This window comes from Nematolebias whitei, chromosome 13, assembly GCF_014905685.2.
Source record: "Nematolebias whitei isolate Nwh7 chromosome 13, NemWhi1, whole genome shotgun sequence".
NCBI classification, from domain to species: domain Eukaryota; kingdom Metazoa; phylum Chordata; class Actinopteri; order Cyprinodontiformes; family Rivulidae; genus Nematolebias; species Nematolebias whitei.
The window spans coordinates 7,579,792-7,595,958 of record NC_056510.1 but is presented as its reverse complement, the minus strand read 5'-3'; the positions used below and the strand labels follow the sequence as shown (position 1 = coordinate 7,595,958).

Below are 16,167 nucleotides of genomic sequence, written 5' to 3'. Positions count from 1 at the left end.
TAGCCATTAGCTAAATTTAGCCATTAGCTTAGATTAACATTAGTTTTGATTAGCCATTAGCTAAATTTAGCCATTAGCTTAGATTAACATTAGTTTTGATTAGCCATTAGCTTGGAGTAGCCATTAGCTAAATGTAGCCATTAGCTTAGATTAGCATTAGTTTTGATTACCCATTAGCTCGAAGTAGCCAGTAGCTAAATTTAGCCATTAGCTCTGATCGGTTATTAGCTTGAATCATCCATTTACTTAGATTGGCCATTAGTTTAGATTAGCTGTTATCTTGAATTAGCCACTTTCCTTAGATTAACCATTATCTTAGATTAGACAATAGCTTGAATTAACTATTAGCTTGGATTAGCCATTTTCTTGGATTAACCATGATCTCAGATTAGTAATTAGCTCAGACTAACTTTTGCCTTAATTAACCATTAGCCTGTCCATCTGGTCAGAATAAAACTTCATCTCCAAACTGAATTAATTCAAAGAATTATCTAGAACAGGTAAGACCATAATCGTTTATAACCTTTCCAAGGAAACCCCACATCAAAACACCTGAATTATCACTTTAGGTTGTTATGATGTAAAAAAAAAAACTGTGTATTGCTCACAGCCTAACTGTTATTTGGTCTTTAAGTTATGGCACCCTGTTACATGAATAGAACATGACTCAGCACATTAATACTTCACAAATCTTACATTAAGTGTGCCAGCTGAAAAAAGCATCAACCTGACACAACAGGTGTTCCTGTCGCCACCCCCAGGACTCACCTGAGCAGCATGACGAGGTCTGCGTCACTGGAGAGGCGAGCCAGGCCGTTGACCCCCTCACTGCGAATGAACTGCACCTTATCCCTACACACACACACACACACACACACACACACACGCACACGTCAGAGGCTCAACAGACTCGATCCATCAGGGTTAAGGTTAAGTGCTGCTAGCTGGTGATGATGAGACACTGGAGGTGAAGGTTAAAACAGAAACATTAAAACACAAGAAGAAGAAGAGACGTACTTGAGTGAATGGTTCCTGGCGAGCTCGGGCTGCCTTTCCTGCAGGATCTCGAAAACGTTGGGTTGCCGTAGAAACGCCACAATCTTGTCATTGTAAGCTGAAGGTGAGGGGAGGACAACATAAAAAAATGGTTTTCTGAGTCATGACCCAACCTGCCGCCGGTGGGCTTACCGACAGGAACCACGTCGTGGTACGGGCTTCGACTGGAACCGCTGAAGGTGCTGGAGGGGCGGGGCATCACAGGAGGGTTGCTTTGACGGGATTCGTCCACCACCTGAGACAAAAGGAAGCCCTACAGTTCAGGTCACGTCCTCGTTCTGAGACCCAACGAGTCCGCACCATCGCCGACCTCACAAAGTTCTCAAAATGGTCTCAGCTCTTGGAGAATCACAACACTGGAGCTAAAATCTGTTTTTTGTTTGTAAAACTGTCACATCTTTGGTGTTTTCGTGGAGTCAACTCAAGAAACGGGAATTATATTTTCTAACGCATGCTTTTGTCCTGAGATGACTTTTGTTGTGAACTGGTGCTACATAAATATCTACTCACTGAGGGACTCAGTGACGTTTGTAGCTTTTGAATAGAGGTGATTTTTTATTTATTTATTTTTTTGCTTGTGTGTGGCGGCACAGTGACGGAACCTGGTGAGAGTGGAGAGCAATTTTATCCACCTCAGGGCACAATGGTGGAGCCAGGGGAGGGCCATAGAGCCACTCCAATCATTTGAGGTAACTACACTTAAGCTAGAGTCGGACAATAATTCAATATCTACATGTCGCAATATACTTTTATTCAATAACGGTGATATGAGTTTTAAGCACATTTTCGATATTTCGATATGATTACAACGTTTCACCGACGTTGAAGTGGCAGCTTCAGTTTCAACCCGGACAGAAAAAGATGCGACACAACTGCGTAAGTGCGTGGTGACGTAGATGTTATGCAGAGCTCGAGTCCAGAAGGCGTTAGCGTTAGTAGGCTAGGCTAGGCTAATCTCAGCGCGCGCTAAGTTCTCGCTTCAAAATGAGTGCCCGCGACCGTCAGAATGCGACTGAACAAGCTTTCACAAGTGAAGAGAAAGCAGATGACATCACTGATAAGAGCTCACGGCATTTGAAGTAAAAGATTTTAGCCTTGTGCTATAATCAGAGTCTGTAGAGCTTTAATTTGAGACCGAGTCAAGTGTTGGTCGTTTCTTACCTCTCCAGCACTGTGGCTTCGCTGGCGGCTCAGATGTTGGCGGTGGGCCAGCAGCCCGGTGGACCGAGAACTCTGGAGGGGCAGCCGCGGGTCGATGAAGGTCGTCGATCGACAGTTGTGATCCACAAAGAACGGCTGGAGGGTTGAGATGTACACGCTCAGAAACCTTCTCCATGCACCACAGTGAAGCATCTTTCAGACTCCTGGATATGGACCCGGGGTCTAAACGTTCGTGTCCCGATGAAAACCCACCTTCCCGGTGTGATCGTGCTTCATCTCCCAGCCCCGGGGGAGCTCCAGCTGCTTGTTGGAGAACATGTTGAGGAAGGTGACGAGGTCCCGGTTGTGCTGGTAGCGCTCGAAGTAGTGAGCGTCTCGACGCACCTTGCTGATCATGTGCTTCAGGCAGGTGTTGCTCGTAAACATGCGGTAGGCACTCTGGACAAAGACGATGGACACGGAGGTCAACTTTTCAGAAAGAGACCAGTTCAACACACCGAGAGTTTCTAACACAACTGTATGTTCCTCTAAAATATGTGAAGAAGAAAGAAAAACTAACACCAAGAGACACTTGTAGGAACTAGAGAACAGGTTTAAAATTTGACCAACATGTTCTGGGTTCTGGTTTCATTGACGCCTTTACTGAAAATACAAGAACCAGCAAAATCCAGTTGACTTTCAGTGTCCTTAGAGCTAGTTCAAGTCTTTATGTCTCCAAGAATCTGAACAGCCAGGGACACTTCCTCGCCAGCTGCCCGGCCTGCATGGCACCCACCCTCAACGGTCCTCCTCGCAAGTGATGGGCCCACATAAAGATGGAATCAAGTTTCTGGTTCAGGCTTGACCCAACTGAGTCTGAGGACACCAGGCTCGACCACTGGACACTCACCGGTAAGCTCGTCCGCAGGCCTGGCTCAGAGGGGGTGCCAAGTTTTCCTTTTTTCCAGGTGAGGTTTCCTGATGCAGCTGATGCTTATCCATCAAAAACTCTGGTCCTCAATCAGAAACGGGAGGAAAACCTCCTCCAGTTCTGCGGTAGTCTTGGTCTCGTGTTGGAGTTTAAGTTTCCGGGTCATTTATCCTGAGTGATGGTAGAATACAGGGGATTGGTGGATCAGGGCCTCGTCCTCAGAAATGAGGGTACCGCTTCGGTTGGTCTTGGCAGAAAAAAGATTTGAGTCTAAAAACAAAACCCTGGCTTTACTGGTCTGTCTCTGTTCCAACGTCAAGAAGTTTGGATCATGATCAAAAGAACCAGATCTAGGATACCAGTGTTGAAATGAGATTCCTTAGTAGGGGGGCTGGTTCAGCCTTAGAGATGGGGTGAGGAGCTCCACCATCCGGAGGGAGCTCGGAGTAGAGCCGCTGCTCCTCTGCATCGAATGGAATCAGCTGAGGAGGTTCATCTGATCAGGATGCCTCCATTTTCTGCGTATGTCCCACTGGTAGGACACCCCAGGCAAACCCAGAACTCTCTGGAGGGGTTATAGATCCTCTCTGGTCTGGGAACAGACAAGAATCCTCCAGGAGGATCAGGAGATTGTTGCTGGGGAGAGAAAGGTCTGGGTTTCTCTTCTGGACCTGTTGCCTCCACAAACCGATCATAGATAAGAGGTAGAAGATGGAACCTCTGATTGGTTAGTTTACAGTTTTGTCTCATACGGCTTTGATTTAAATGTACGTTTAAAAATAGCCTTTTTTTGTTTGTTTGTTTCGGCTGCTTCCTTCTTCAGGGGTCGCCACAGCGAACTAACTCGCACGAAGACTTGGCAATTGTCTTTTATGCTGGATGCCCTTCCTGACACAACCACAGACCACCGAGCTACCACAGTCCTCTGTGTGGAGCAGAGACCTGCCATCTAGGGCACCCGAGGGAGCAGATGGTGGGGGTTAAGTGTCTTGCTCAAGGGCCCAGAATGGGGCAAATGAGGGTGGAGGCAGGTGTGGGTGTTTCACCTTTCCCACCCACATTTTTGATGTTGTCGGTACGGGGGAGTTGAACTGGTGACCTTCCGATCACAGGCCCACCTTCTCCAACCTCTGCGCCGCCACTCACGTTTAAAAATGACCCTAACAACCCAAAACAGGTTGGTCAGAGATGAAACTACATTCTGCTGGAGTCTGGATCATTCTGAAGACAGAGGATACATTTGAAAAATATAACAATAAAAATGTCTGAGCACGAAGCTCAGAGTGACTCCTTGGGTGTGAAGCGTGCCGTGTTTACGGACTGACGGGGTTTGAGTGCAGCACGGTGAAGAAGTCCGGGCTGCACAGGAACTTGGCGCTGGGCGACTGGAGCAGCAGGGAGAGCCGCGAGCGGCCGCTGGAGTGAGCGACGGCGCTGTCTCTACGGTACTCTGCAACAGAACCAACAAAGCGGTCAAAGATTTGGACGAGGAGGACACATCGGAGGAGCCAGTATGTTGACACGAACCTGAAACAGAGTGAGGCATCAGCTCCGTCTCTGGCTCTGACAGGAGATCAGCGGAGCTGTCCTCGGAGCGGTCGCTGTTCGTGATGGTCCTTCTGATGCTCTGGTATCTGCGAGGGGGTTAAATATGAGATTTTTGGTTTTAAAACATGTAAATCAGACGTTTAGATTCTTTGACATGTAAACAATGGAATCAAGATCAATCATGCTGAAACTTTTCCCAGCGGCTTTGGATGTTATCAGCCCATTAAATGGTCCATTATTAGTTATCGTCCCCATAATTAGCGTTCAGATTGTCCCGCCTACCTCCTAGAAGGTTTAAAGGAACATTATTATCGTTGATAATATGCAGCGTCGCACGCGCGTAAACCAGGAAGGTTTTTTTTTTTCAGCTAATGTAACCCTTTTCCTACACCTAACCTTACACCTGACCCACAGGATCAACCCTAAACCTAACCCCCAGACCACACGAGTCTATTATCAGCACTAACAATGCTAACAACGTACCTTTAAATCCACTAGGAGGTACAGGAGGGGCAGTCTGAACGCTACATATGGGGGTGATAACAACTAATAATGGCCATTTAATGGCTGATAACATTCGAAGCGGTGCTTAGCCAAAAACAAGAATCTGAATTTGGATGAAGAAACAATTATTTATTTTAAGTTTGGGGGCTGTGGTAGATTGGGGGTCAGTGCTGTGCTCTTATAACTCTGAGGTTGTGGGTTCGAGTCCAGGCTACGTCAGGAAGGGCATTCATCATAAAACAAATTGCCAATTATTTCATACGAGTTTGTTCTCTGTGGTGACCCCTGAAGAAGAGAGCAGCTGAAAGAAACTTACTGATGATTTTACAAAGTTTATTATTTTAACAGGTTGATTGATTTTAACCGATTTGTTTATTTTAGCAGGTTTATTTTTGTTGTACTGGATCTGTGTCACATTAAAGTTGAATAACTGTTTTGAAATGATGAGCGGGGGAATTTTCAATCGAATGCAATTCTTGAAACAAGACATTTCTTTTAATATTCAGCACTGACGGTTAAATTATTTTAAAACCCCAAAGACAAAGAACCAAAACCACCACAGGTTACATACAGAGACGTTCCCTGCCTTCACTGATACGTTCCACTCGCTGCTGATTGGTTTAACTGATGGTTTCTGTTTTTAATACGCTTTAATTCACCTGCGGTTGAGCTGCTCCATCTGCTGAATGGAGTTGGAGCGGGTCAGGCCCTGCGGGGCGGGGGGCCCAGTGGGACGCTGCCACGTGGTGGTCCTGTTCACGTGGTCCACGAAAAAGATCCTGCCGTGGCTATCGATCCGAGCCTCCCAGTCTGAGAGGAAATGAATGATGGATGAGAAGAAGTAGGTGTCTGAGAGGCACCGAACTGTAGAAATAAAACCAGTCAAGAACCAAAGGAAACGTTTTATTTTGTTGAAATAAAAGTTTTTTTAGTCAGCAGAGAGTGCCAGCCAGCCATTATCTTCTGCTTGTTCCAAAGTCAGGTCTTGGAGGCAGCATCTTGAGCAGGGAGGCCCAGACATCTCTTTTCACAGTCACCTCTTCCAGCTCTTCTGGGAGGACTCCAAGATGTTCCCGGGCAAACCGAGAGACAGTCTCTTCAGTATGTCCTGGGTCTTCCCCGGGGTCTCCTCCCAGTCGGACATGCTCGAAGCGCTTCCCTAGTGAGGCATCCAGGGAGCATCCTTACCAGATGCCCGAACCACCTCAACTGGCTCCTCTTGATGTGGAGGAGCAGGGGTTCTACTCTGAGTCTCTCCTGGAACTTGTCACCTTATCTCAGAGAGTCCAGCTACCCGAGGAGGAAACTCATATGGGGGGGGGGGGGGGGGGGGGTTTTGGTAGTTCGGTTCGGTAGGCAACGCGCTCATACCCATACCATACCATTTTATTTATAGAGCACTTAAACCAGCGACAAGGACAACCAAAGTGCTGTACAGACAGAACAACAGGCAACACACGAAGCAACATACAAAATGAAGTAAATCAGAATATAGACATAAAAACGTTGCAGATAATAAATATAACAACAAACCAGTGTGAAGCATACAGGTTCAAAACACAGATCATCTGGTGTTGAAAGCTACTGGATAGTAGTGGGTTTTTAAACGGGATTTGAAAACCGAGGGAGGGGGCCTGTCTGACAAGCAGAGGTAACTCATTCCAAAGTCTTGGTCCTGCGACAGAGAAGGCCCTGTCCCTTCTGCGCTTAAGAAGAGTTCATAGAACTGTGAGGAGCAACTGGTCCGCTGACCTCAGAGAACGTGGTGGGACATACGGCTGTAGCAAATCAGAGAGATGGGGGGGCGCAAAACTGTTCAGCGATTTGTAGACATACATGAGTATTTCTGTTGACAGAGTGGGACGCCCTGCTTGTAGAATGGCAGAGGAAACACTGACTATTCATTAGCTCATCAACCTGCTCAGAGTTAAACTGTTTTGTTCCAGGAGCTATCTTCATCAGGTAACATGTTAACTATCTATAACATTTTTTACAAAATCTCTCTTCCAGACATCCTAAATAACCCTTTAAGATTAAATATTTGGGTGATTTTTCTTGGTCGGGTACCGTTAGCAATGCACACATTTACAATACGGAGAAATAAATATGAATAAAGATGCACAGCTAAACAACACGACAAGCTAACAACAGGGTTCATGCAGACACACACACTCACTGGGAGGCAGCGGCTCGTCCACGCGCTGGTACCGGTGGATGTCGTGACGCACAGAAGGAAGAGAACGTACAGGATGGCCATTAACGCGCGCCGCTGAACACAAAAAACAAAAGACCAGGTTATTCTGTTTCATAATTAATGACTAATCACATTAATCATTTTAAATTAATCAATAGTTTGTAACATTAAACTAAAAACAAACCAAAACATTTTATAAACTAAAACTGAACATTTTGTAGTAGTTTGCTTAAATACCTTCTTCTTCATCTGTTTCCGTGGTGATGTGCTCTGAATCAATAGGCCCTGCCTCCTCTCGAGTCTTTGTCTCCTCCCCTTCTTGTTCCTCAGCTCCTCCCCCTGTCGCCTGCAGGCTCAGCCTCCTTACACTGAGCTCTTCCACCTCCTGGCACTGGCTGGGAGGTGGAGCTTCTCCTTCAGCCTCAGTAGCTAAAGGTCGCTCACCACCTCCATCATCATCACCACCGTTTGGAGGGGGGCCTGAGCCTCCATCCCCCCCTGGATCTATGGCCGTCACTGTTCCTTCCTCTGCTTCCTGCATGAAATATTACCCGAGCAGAATTATTTCATAAAGAACTCAAACTGACTCACATTCACTCAGAAACCGATAAGCAGCGTTCTCCAGACTTTTTTGCATCACAGAAGAGTTTCATAAGAGAAAACATTTTGTTTACTGAGGTTAGCTTGTAGGTTTGTTAATGTTAGCTTGTAGGTTTGCTAATGTTAGCTTGTAGGTTTGCTAAGTTTAGTTTGTAGGTTTATCGAGGTTAGCTTGTAGATTTGTTAGTTAGCTTGTAGACATTAACTTCAGGAGACAGACAACAGTTAAGCTAAAAAAAAACAAAAAAAACTGAAGGAACTGATGAGCAGTGAAGTTTATATATTTACTGTATATGTGGAGGTAAATCCAGTGTGATCTGTTTTAGAATAAGATCAATATTCAATATATTGCTGCACTAATATAGCATATATATATATAAATATATATATATATATATATATATATATATATTTTTTTTTTTTTCTTTCTTTCTGACTTTTACTCAGAATTAAACCCAGGATTAGACTCACCACAGCGGTGGTCTGGGTGACGGGGCCGCTCTCAGATGATGAAAACACAGTCTGAGGTGCTGTTGCCATGGAGCAGGTGTCGATCTCTGATGAAGCCTCCTCACCAGGCGTCCTTCCTTGTTCACTTGCCCCTGCAACCTCTGGCAAAGCATTATGGGTAACAACCTCTGAGACTAGAACCTCTTCCTCCGCCTCGAGAAAAACATCTTGTTCCAGAATATCCTCCAAGTCCAGATCTGCTTCTAGATCCAGCCCCAACTCCTCGTCTGGTGGCTCATCTTCCATCACAAGTTCTTCCTCCTGAGCCGAGCACTCTGGTTGCTCAGGAATCAGGTCGTCTTCATCGGGACCACCGACATACAGAGGCGCTCCGTTCATCAGTAACGGCGACAAAGGCATCGGCATCACGTCGATCATGGCGGACCTCTCTTCGTCTTCGTCGGAGTCGATGTGCAGCATGGCACTCAGCCTCGTGTGTGTCGGGAAGCTGGAGCACAACTTAGGTGAGGCAGCGCCCAGAGGTCTCTCTCCTGGACCTTTAGGAGCTTCAATAGCATCTAGCCCCTCACTGAGGGACCTCTGGAGCATTGTCTGACCAGAAAACATCACAGGTTCTACAAATCTGGCCTCCGCTCTAACAACAGGCAGGTCCTTTACTGGCAAAGCCACGGCTCCACCTTCCCACATGCCCTGAGAGCCCTGGGAGCCAGTCGGAGAAGCACCTGCAGAGACCACACCTGGAAGGGGATGGGGCAAGTCCTCGTCATCTGACGGAGTTCCTGGAGCTCCATTCAAGGAAGAAATACCAATGATCGAGTCAGGAGAGGCACCTACAGTAGGAAGACGAGGATGAATATTAAAGGAAAACAAAGGAACCGATAAGTTGGGGTGTGGAAAGTTGAATCGCATTCAGGAGACGTACCATCGGGTCCGGTCAAGGTTAGCTCCACTTTAAACTGCAGCTGACCGCTCACGTGTTCGGTTGGCAAGCGCCGACACAAGGAGAAACTCACAGGCTGAACTCTGAAAAAGAATCATGTCCAAAATAGAAACCTAAATTAAATTATTTAAATATTCAGACCATGATAGGACATCTGTTCGGGCCTTTTCGTCTCATACCCTGGTATCTTTTCGATAAGCCGCTGCACAGGGATGGCAAGCTGACCGAGGAAGCGTTTGATAATCGGTCGGCTCTTTGCGAACTTGTCCTTCACCTCGATGTAGAGGATGTCTGTCATCAGCGCCACAAACGTGTATTTCTGTGGACAGGTAAACATGTTGTCAGATCCCTCTGTAAGTAAATAAAGATATTTTTTCTGAAACGACGAGCACCACCTCTCCGTGCCACACTGGGTTGATGGTGTTGGCTATGATGGCTGACCGCCGCTCCTGTCCGTGGTGGCTGAAGACGGGGAAGATGTTTCTCTTCCCTGGGTGGATGGACATCTTCAGGTAAGGGTCGGGGTTAAAAAACATGCCCTTCTTCAGGCCGGTGGCTCGCAGATCTGCAACCAAATAATATGGACTGAAAAAAAACAACATCTAAACAAAGAAAAGTGAAAAATAAAAATCCAGAAATGCTTTGAAGGGTTAGCTGAACTGAGTCAGAAGCTCTTCGACTGTCTCTGAAAGACAAAAATCAACTAGACAAATAGGCCACTTCCTGTGAAAACGCAGAGGCCTATTGCTAAATGATTTTAGCTGAAAGCTGCTGAAGAAGATGAAACCAACTGAAAAAATGTCATGGCTAAACTGCTAATGTAAGCTGAAAATGAACAGCTGACATTTGCTATAGCAGGAAAATAAAAGCTGAATGTAACAGAAATAGGCAGAATAAGCTGAAACAGACAGAAGCCGAATAGATTAAAAAAAGCTGAAATTGAAAAAATCAACAACAAAAAAGTATCATAGCTAAAAAAACATAAAACCATTGATTTTAGTAGAAAGCAGCTGAAAGGAGCAGAAAAGAATAGACAAAGGGTCTGAAATGAACAGAAAGAAGCTGAAAACAGATGAAGCAGAGCAAAAGCTGAAATAAGCAGAAAAAGGTTGTAAACAGCTAAAGAGTTTGAAGATGTGGAGAGCTCCATTCATTTACAATGAGAAAAACATGGCCGGCAAAGTTTTTGTTATTTCTTTCGGCTGCTCCCATCTTCAAGGGTCACCACAGCGAACTAAGTCACACGAAGACTTGGCAGTTAATTTTACACCGGCTGTCCTTCCTGACACAACCACAGACCACCGAGCTACCACAGCCCTCTGTGTGGAGCAGATGATGGGGGTTAAGAGCCTTGCTCAAGGGCCCAGAGTGGGACGAATAAGGGTGGGGGCAGGTGTGGGTGCTTCACCTACCCCACCCACATTTTTGATGTTGTCTGTACCGGGGCTTGAACCGGCGATCTTCCGATCACAGGCCCACCTTCTCTAACCTCTGCACCACCACACCCCACATGGCTGACAAAGTTAAATAAATCAAAAAGTCTAAATTGCACAGATACCAAACGTCAGAGCAGGAATGTCCAGAATGAGTCGAATGTTTCGATTTATGAATTGTTGAACTGTTTTTTAATAATTTAAGTCTGTTGGTTTTACCTAAAATATCCACACTCATTCTCATCATCACACTCTTGATCTGGCTCTGATATATGGCAGTACTTATTAATACATCCTCAAAATCCTGATCCGTCTGACCATTTTTTAACTACCTTTGAGTTTACATTAACCGACTGCACAGCCACTGAGATTAAATTTTATTATAGTAGGTGTTTATCAGAGAACGCAGAAACCACATTTAAAGTATCTCTTCCATTATTATTTTCCTGTCTTGCAGAATAATGCACCAGAGAGCAGCAACTTAGATGATCTTGTCGATCATTTTAAAACTTCAGTGCAAACTTCACTTGATAAATGTGCTCTGCTGAAAAATACATTAATCAAATCAGAGGAAGCTGGCTCCTTGGTTCAATTCTGGGTTACATACTTTAAAAGAGGCATTAAGAAAGCTAGAAAGGAAATGGTGTTCCACTAACATGGAAGAATTTTATTTAACTTGGAGAGGTGGCCTGCTAACAGAAAGCTCTCCATAAAGCTAGAACTGTCTATTACTCATCTTTAATAAATGAGAACAAAAATAACCCCAGGTTTCTGTTCAGTACTGTTGCTAGACTAATGAAAAGTCCTATCTCTGTTGAATCATGTATCCCCACAGATATAAGCAGTGATGACTTTGTGAGTTTCTTTATAAATAAAATTATTTCAAATAGAGAGAAAATTCACACCATCCTTCCTACTATCACCTCTGGTTCCCTATCAGATGAAGCAGCTTTATAAATGTCACAAGAACCTGATTTATGTTTGGATTGTTTTTGTCTTGTTGAGCTCTCTGAATTGTCAAAAATAATAGCTTCATCCGAACCATCAACGTCTGCTTGATCACATCCCAATCAGACTGTTTAAAGAGGTATTTCCTCTAATTAATATTCATATTTTGGATCTGCTTAGTTTATCTCTAATGAATGGTTACATACCACATCACTTTAAGGTTGCTGTAATTAAACCTTTACTTAAGAAACTTGACCTTGATTCAGAAATTCTAGCCAATTATAGACCTACCGATATATCTAATATTGATCTAAAAATTTCTTGAGAAAGTAGTTGCAAATCAATTGTGTGAACACCTGAACAGAAATAATCTGAGGAGTTTCAGTCAGGGTATAGAGCTCATCATAACACAGAAACAGCACTGGTGAAAGTTACTGAAGATATTCTCATGGCCTCAGACAATTGACTTGTGTCTATTTGGTAGACCTCATATTCTATTAGAGACTTGAATATGATTACAAAAATGGCTCAAAATGGTTTAAATCACACTTATTTGATAGATTCCAGTTTGTAAATGTAAATAATGAAACTTCTTCAAATGCCAAAGTTAGTCATGGAGTTCCTCAGGGCTCAGTGCTTGTACGAATGCTTTATATATGCTTCCATTAGGTAATGCTATTAAACAGCATGGAATAATTTTTCATTGTTATGCTGATGATACACAGTTATATTTGTCCATGAAACCCAATGAATCCAATCAGTTACTTACGACTACAAGCATGTCTTAAGGACATAAAAACCTGGATGACCCTAAATTTTCTGCTTTTAAACTCAGACAAGACACAAGTTGTGGTTTTTGGACCTGAACATCTTGGAATGAACTTTGCGGCCTTGCACTTCCTCTGGATGGCATTAATTTGGCCTCCAGTTCTAATGTTAAAAAATCTTGGTGTTATTTTTGATCAGGATGTCTTTTAACCTCCACATAAAAAAAAGTTACCAGTACCGCTTTCCTCCACCTGCGTAATATCGCTAAAATTAGAAACATCTTGTCCAAAAATTATGCAGAAAAACTGATTTATGCATTTATCACATCTACTGTAGATTGGACTATTGCAATGGTTTGTTATCTGGGTGTCCAAATACTTCTTTAAAAAGTCTTCAGTTGATCCAAAATGCTGCTGCTCGAGTCTTAACTGGAGTTAGTAGAAGAGTTTTAGTTTCTCTCCATTGGCTCCCTGTCAAACTTAGAATAGAATTCAAAATTTTATGTCTAACAAGCAAAGCTCCCAACAACCTAGTTCCATCTTATATTACAGATCTTGTTTTTTTTCATACTTTCCTAACAGAGCACTTTGCTCTCAGACTGCAGGTTTACTTGTAGTTCCTAGAGTTTCCAAAAGTAGAGTGGGAGGCAGAGCTTTCAGTTATCAGGCTCCTCTCTTGTGGGAAAAAACTTCCACAAGGAAAAGAAAAACTTCAGAGGAGTGGTGGCGCAGAGGTTAGAGAAGGTGGGCCTGTAGATCACCAGTTCAAGCCCCAGTACCGACAACATCAAAAATGTGGGTGGGGAAGGTGAAGCACCCACACCTGCCCCCACCCTCATTCGTCCCACTCTGGGCCCTTGAGCAAGGCCCTTAATCGTCAAGGAGTCGTGACTTCAAAACAGTTTCAACTCACCTGTTAAAGTGAAGCTGATCAGTTTCCGAGGATGTTCAACACCCACCTGCTCCGCCAGCCCCTCCACCTACAAAAACAAGACGACATTAGGGTCTGCAGACCACAGGAAGACCTCAAATATAAACAGAAGAAATATTTCTCCTCACATGTCAGGATGTTCAGATCAGGCCATCACTCTAAGCATCTTACTAGATATCTAAAGCTTGCTGACATTATTAACGTTGTTCTAAATAAGCTAAGAGCAGCATGTGACCCATTACACTGGTTGATTAATTGTTGAACAATATCTAAATGTGAAAAACTGTTTTCTTCATCCAGCAGGCTTAAACAAAAACCGGTTCCAGACCTGACCCAGCAGGGTCAGAACCTTCTTCAGCAGCAGAACCTTGTGGTTTTCTGTATCAGTCTCATGGTTTTGGAGGAGTTCTCTGGTCCACTCTTCTTTCCATCATTGAGGGTTCTGCTCAGCTCTCTGAAAGTCTACCGCAGCATTTCAGTCAGGCTTATGTTCTGGACTCTGACTGGACCTTGGTTCTGTTCTTTCTGGCCCGTTCTGTTGTAGATCAACTGCTGTGTTGGTCCAAGCTTCAACTGTTGGACAGATGGACTCTCATTTGGCTCCAGAACCCTTTGGTCTACAGAGAAATTCCTGGTCCACTCAGTGACTGACAGGAGTCCAAACCATCAGCCTCCACCACCGTGCTGACAGCTGGGAGGAGCTGTTTCCTGCAGTGCATTATGGGTATACTCAGAATGTTTATAAACATCTGTCCCTGCTCTGGTTCAGAAATTTTTGTGGTTCCATCAGATTAAACTTTCTAAACCTAACTCGAGCTGCCAAGTTGTTTTTAAAGAGAAGAGGTCATGACCTTTGACCTGCTGACTGAGGCCTGTAGAGCCACTGCATGGTCTGACCTTCAGGGTGAAGAATGTCAAATGTTTTAAACGTCTGCCTGATCTGAAGACCTGATTGTGTATAATCCTCCTCTCTGCAGAACGGTGGACTCCAAATAGTTTTTACTCTCTCCTTCTTCCTGTTTTACTTTTATAAATTAAATAACAACATGACAACACGGTAAAATGACGCGTGTTGTTCTTCAGTTGAAATCATAACGACTTGAAAACTTGAACAGCCTGAAAACACAAATGGACTGAGCAAGAACCCTCATTTGGTGTTAAATATATCAACTACAACTAATTGTGATGCTTTAAGATAATCTTCTTGTGTCTTATTTTAACAACCGTACATCTGAGATTTAGCTTCAAATCTCACTGGTTCAGCGTGATTCAACACAAAGGCAGGGCAACAGACCAGAACTGCTGGATTCTTCACGGTGATGCAGGGGGTCGCCGCTCTCAGAGCTCCACTCACCCCATGGTAGTATTTAAAACAAATCTTAGTCTCAGCTGTGGAGGGAAGAGGAAATACTTTTATATGTCAGAGCCAATGAAACTGGGATCTTTACGGATCTTTATAAAAGATAAACTTACGCTCCATAAAGTAAGGTCCCGGCTCCAGCCTCCAAACGATCTGACCCTTCTGGGTGCCGTTGACCCCTCTGTTTTTGCAGTCCCACACATTGGATGGGCTGGTCTCATCTGAAGAAAAGCAGAACTGTTAGTTACAGCAAAGAGACAAAAAAAACCTTTTTCAGCTCTCGTTGGTGCTTTCGGTGAGTAAAACTGTCACAATGATGCATTTCTGTCCGTTCAGGTCTGCACACTCTGCAATCCAAAAAACATTTTTTTTTCCTTTAATCAGTGAAATCCGTTCCTAAAATAGTCTCGGTGTAACCTTCAACCAGAAGGACGAGCTTCCTCCGAATTAAGAGCATGGAGGGGGATTTCCGCTGTCCGTAGCAGTTTTGTACACAGATTAATGAAGGCCCAAACCCAGGAAGTGTGTGCTGAATCTATGTGTGTGTGAGGAGGCTGGGGCAGCGCGCATGTTATTGAATGTCTGCTTAGTCAATGAAAGTGTTAGCTCCACTGGGCTACAGGACCCTGAAGCAGGTCATGAAGTTATTTTGGGCTAAACAGAATGACGAACCAACTACGTTAGGATCGCAGAAGGGGTTTCAGTGATCAGTTGTTGTTTTTAGTTCTCTACATCGCCTTACAACCTGTTTTTTGTTACATCTATTTTTAATACCATTTTATTTTCACTTGTTATTCTCAATTTGCACGCATCCTTTGATTGTCTATTGTTGTCCACTGTTGTCATCACTCTTTGTTAAAATCAGGTCTCTCTTGTAAATGAGTCTCCGAGGCTCAATGGGATTAACTTGTATAAATAAAGGTTGAATGAATGAAAAATTGTTTGGACCAGTACCTCACCAAGATGTTGCCATTATGCTCAAAGAATGAATATAGGACCAAAACACCAGAATCTCTCTGGGTCACCGTGGTAAGCAACAAACTGAGAACGTCCTTCGTGAAGGAGTTTCCAATATGTCTAGAAACACTTGTGAGGCTTCTTGGTTTCTTTGTGCGAGTTACAGGACTTCGCTCTTAGGACACATTAATTTGAACATTCACCCGTCACGTTTCTCTAGTTCTGGGCTCAGATCTTGGGGGCAACAGATTGAACAGGGAGGTCCAGTCATCTCCTTCCACAGTCACCTCTTACACCTCCAAGGTGTCCCCAGTCTAGCTGAGAGACAGTCTCTTTCACAAAACACTTGAACTCAGGACTTAAATGCCTTTTGGTCACCTCTAGCCT

General features: G+C 44.1%; 1 protein-coding gene across 1 annotated transcript in view; it reads right to left on the bottom strand.

Annotated features, from left to right (window-relative positions):
- Window positions 1-16,167, bottom strand: part of hecw2a (HECT, C2 and WW domain containing E3 ubiquitin protein ligase 2a) — a 35,444-nt gene that overhangs the window by 13,536 nt on the left and 5,741 nt on the right. Inside the window, exons 2-18 of the mRNA XM_037686833.1 lie at window positions 14,937-15,044; window positions 14,740-14,852; window positions 13,446-13,512; window positions 9,780-9,949; window positions 9,564-9,703; window positions 9,367-9,467; window positions 8,445-9,274; window positions 7,611-7,908; window positions 7,356-7,448; window positions 5,839-5,989; window positions 4,655-4,761; window positions 4,453-4,577; window positions 2,470-2,655; window positions 2,192-2,352; window positions 1,189-1,268; window positions 1,018-1,114; window positions 769-852 (exon numbers count right to left, since the gene is read on the bottom strand). Of these exons, the coding sequence (XP_037542761.1) occupies window positions 769-852; window positions 1,018-1,114; window positions 1,189-1,268; window positions 2,192-2,352; window positions 2,470-2,655; window positions 4,453-4,577; window positions 4,655-4,761; window positions 5,839-5,989; window positions 7,356-7,448; window positions 7,611-7,908; window positions 8,445-9,274; window positions 9,367-9,467; window positions 9,564-9,703; window positions 9,780-9,949; window positions 13,446-13,512; window positions 14,740-14,852; window positions 14,937-15,044 (2,911 nt within the window). The remainder of the gene's footprint in view (window positions 1-768; window positions 853-1,017; window positions 1,115-1,188; window positions 1,269-2,191; window positions 2,353-2,469; window positions 2,656-4,452; window positions 4,578-4,654; window positions 4,762-5,838; window positions 5,990-7,355; window positions 7,449-7,610; window positions 7,909-8,444; window positions 9,275-9,366; window positions 9,468-9,563; window positions 9,704-9,779; window positions 9,950-13,445; window positions 13,513-14,739; window positions 14,853-14,936; window positions 15,045-16,167) is intronic.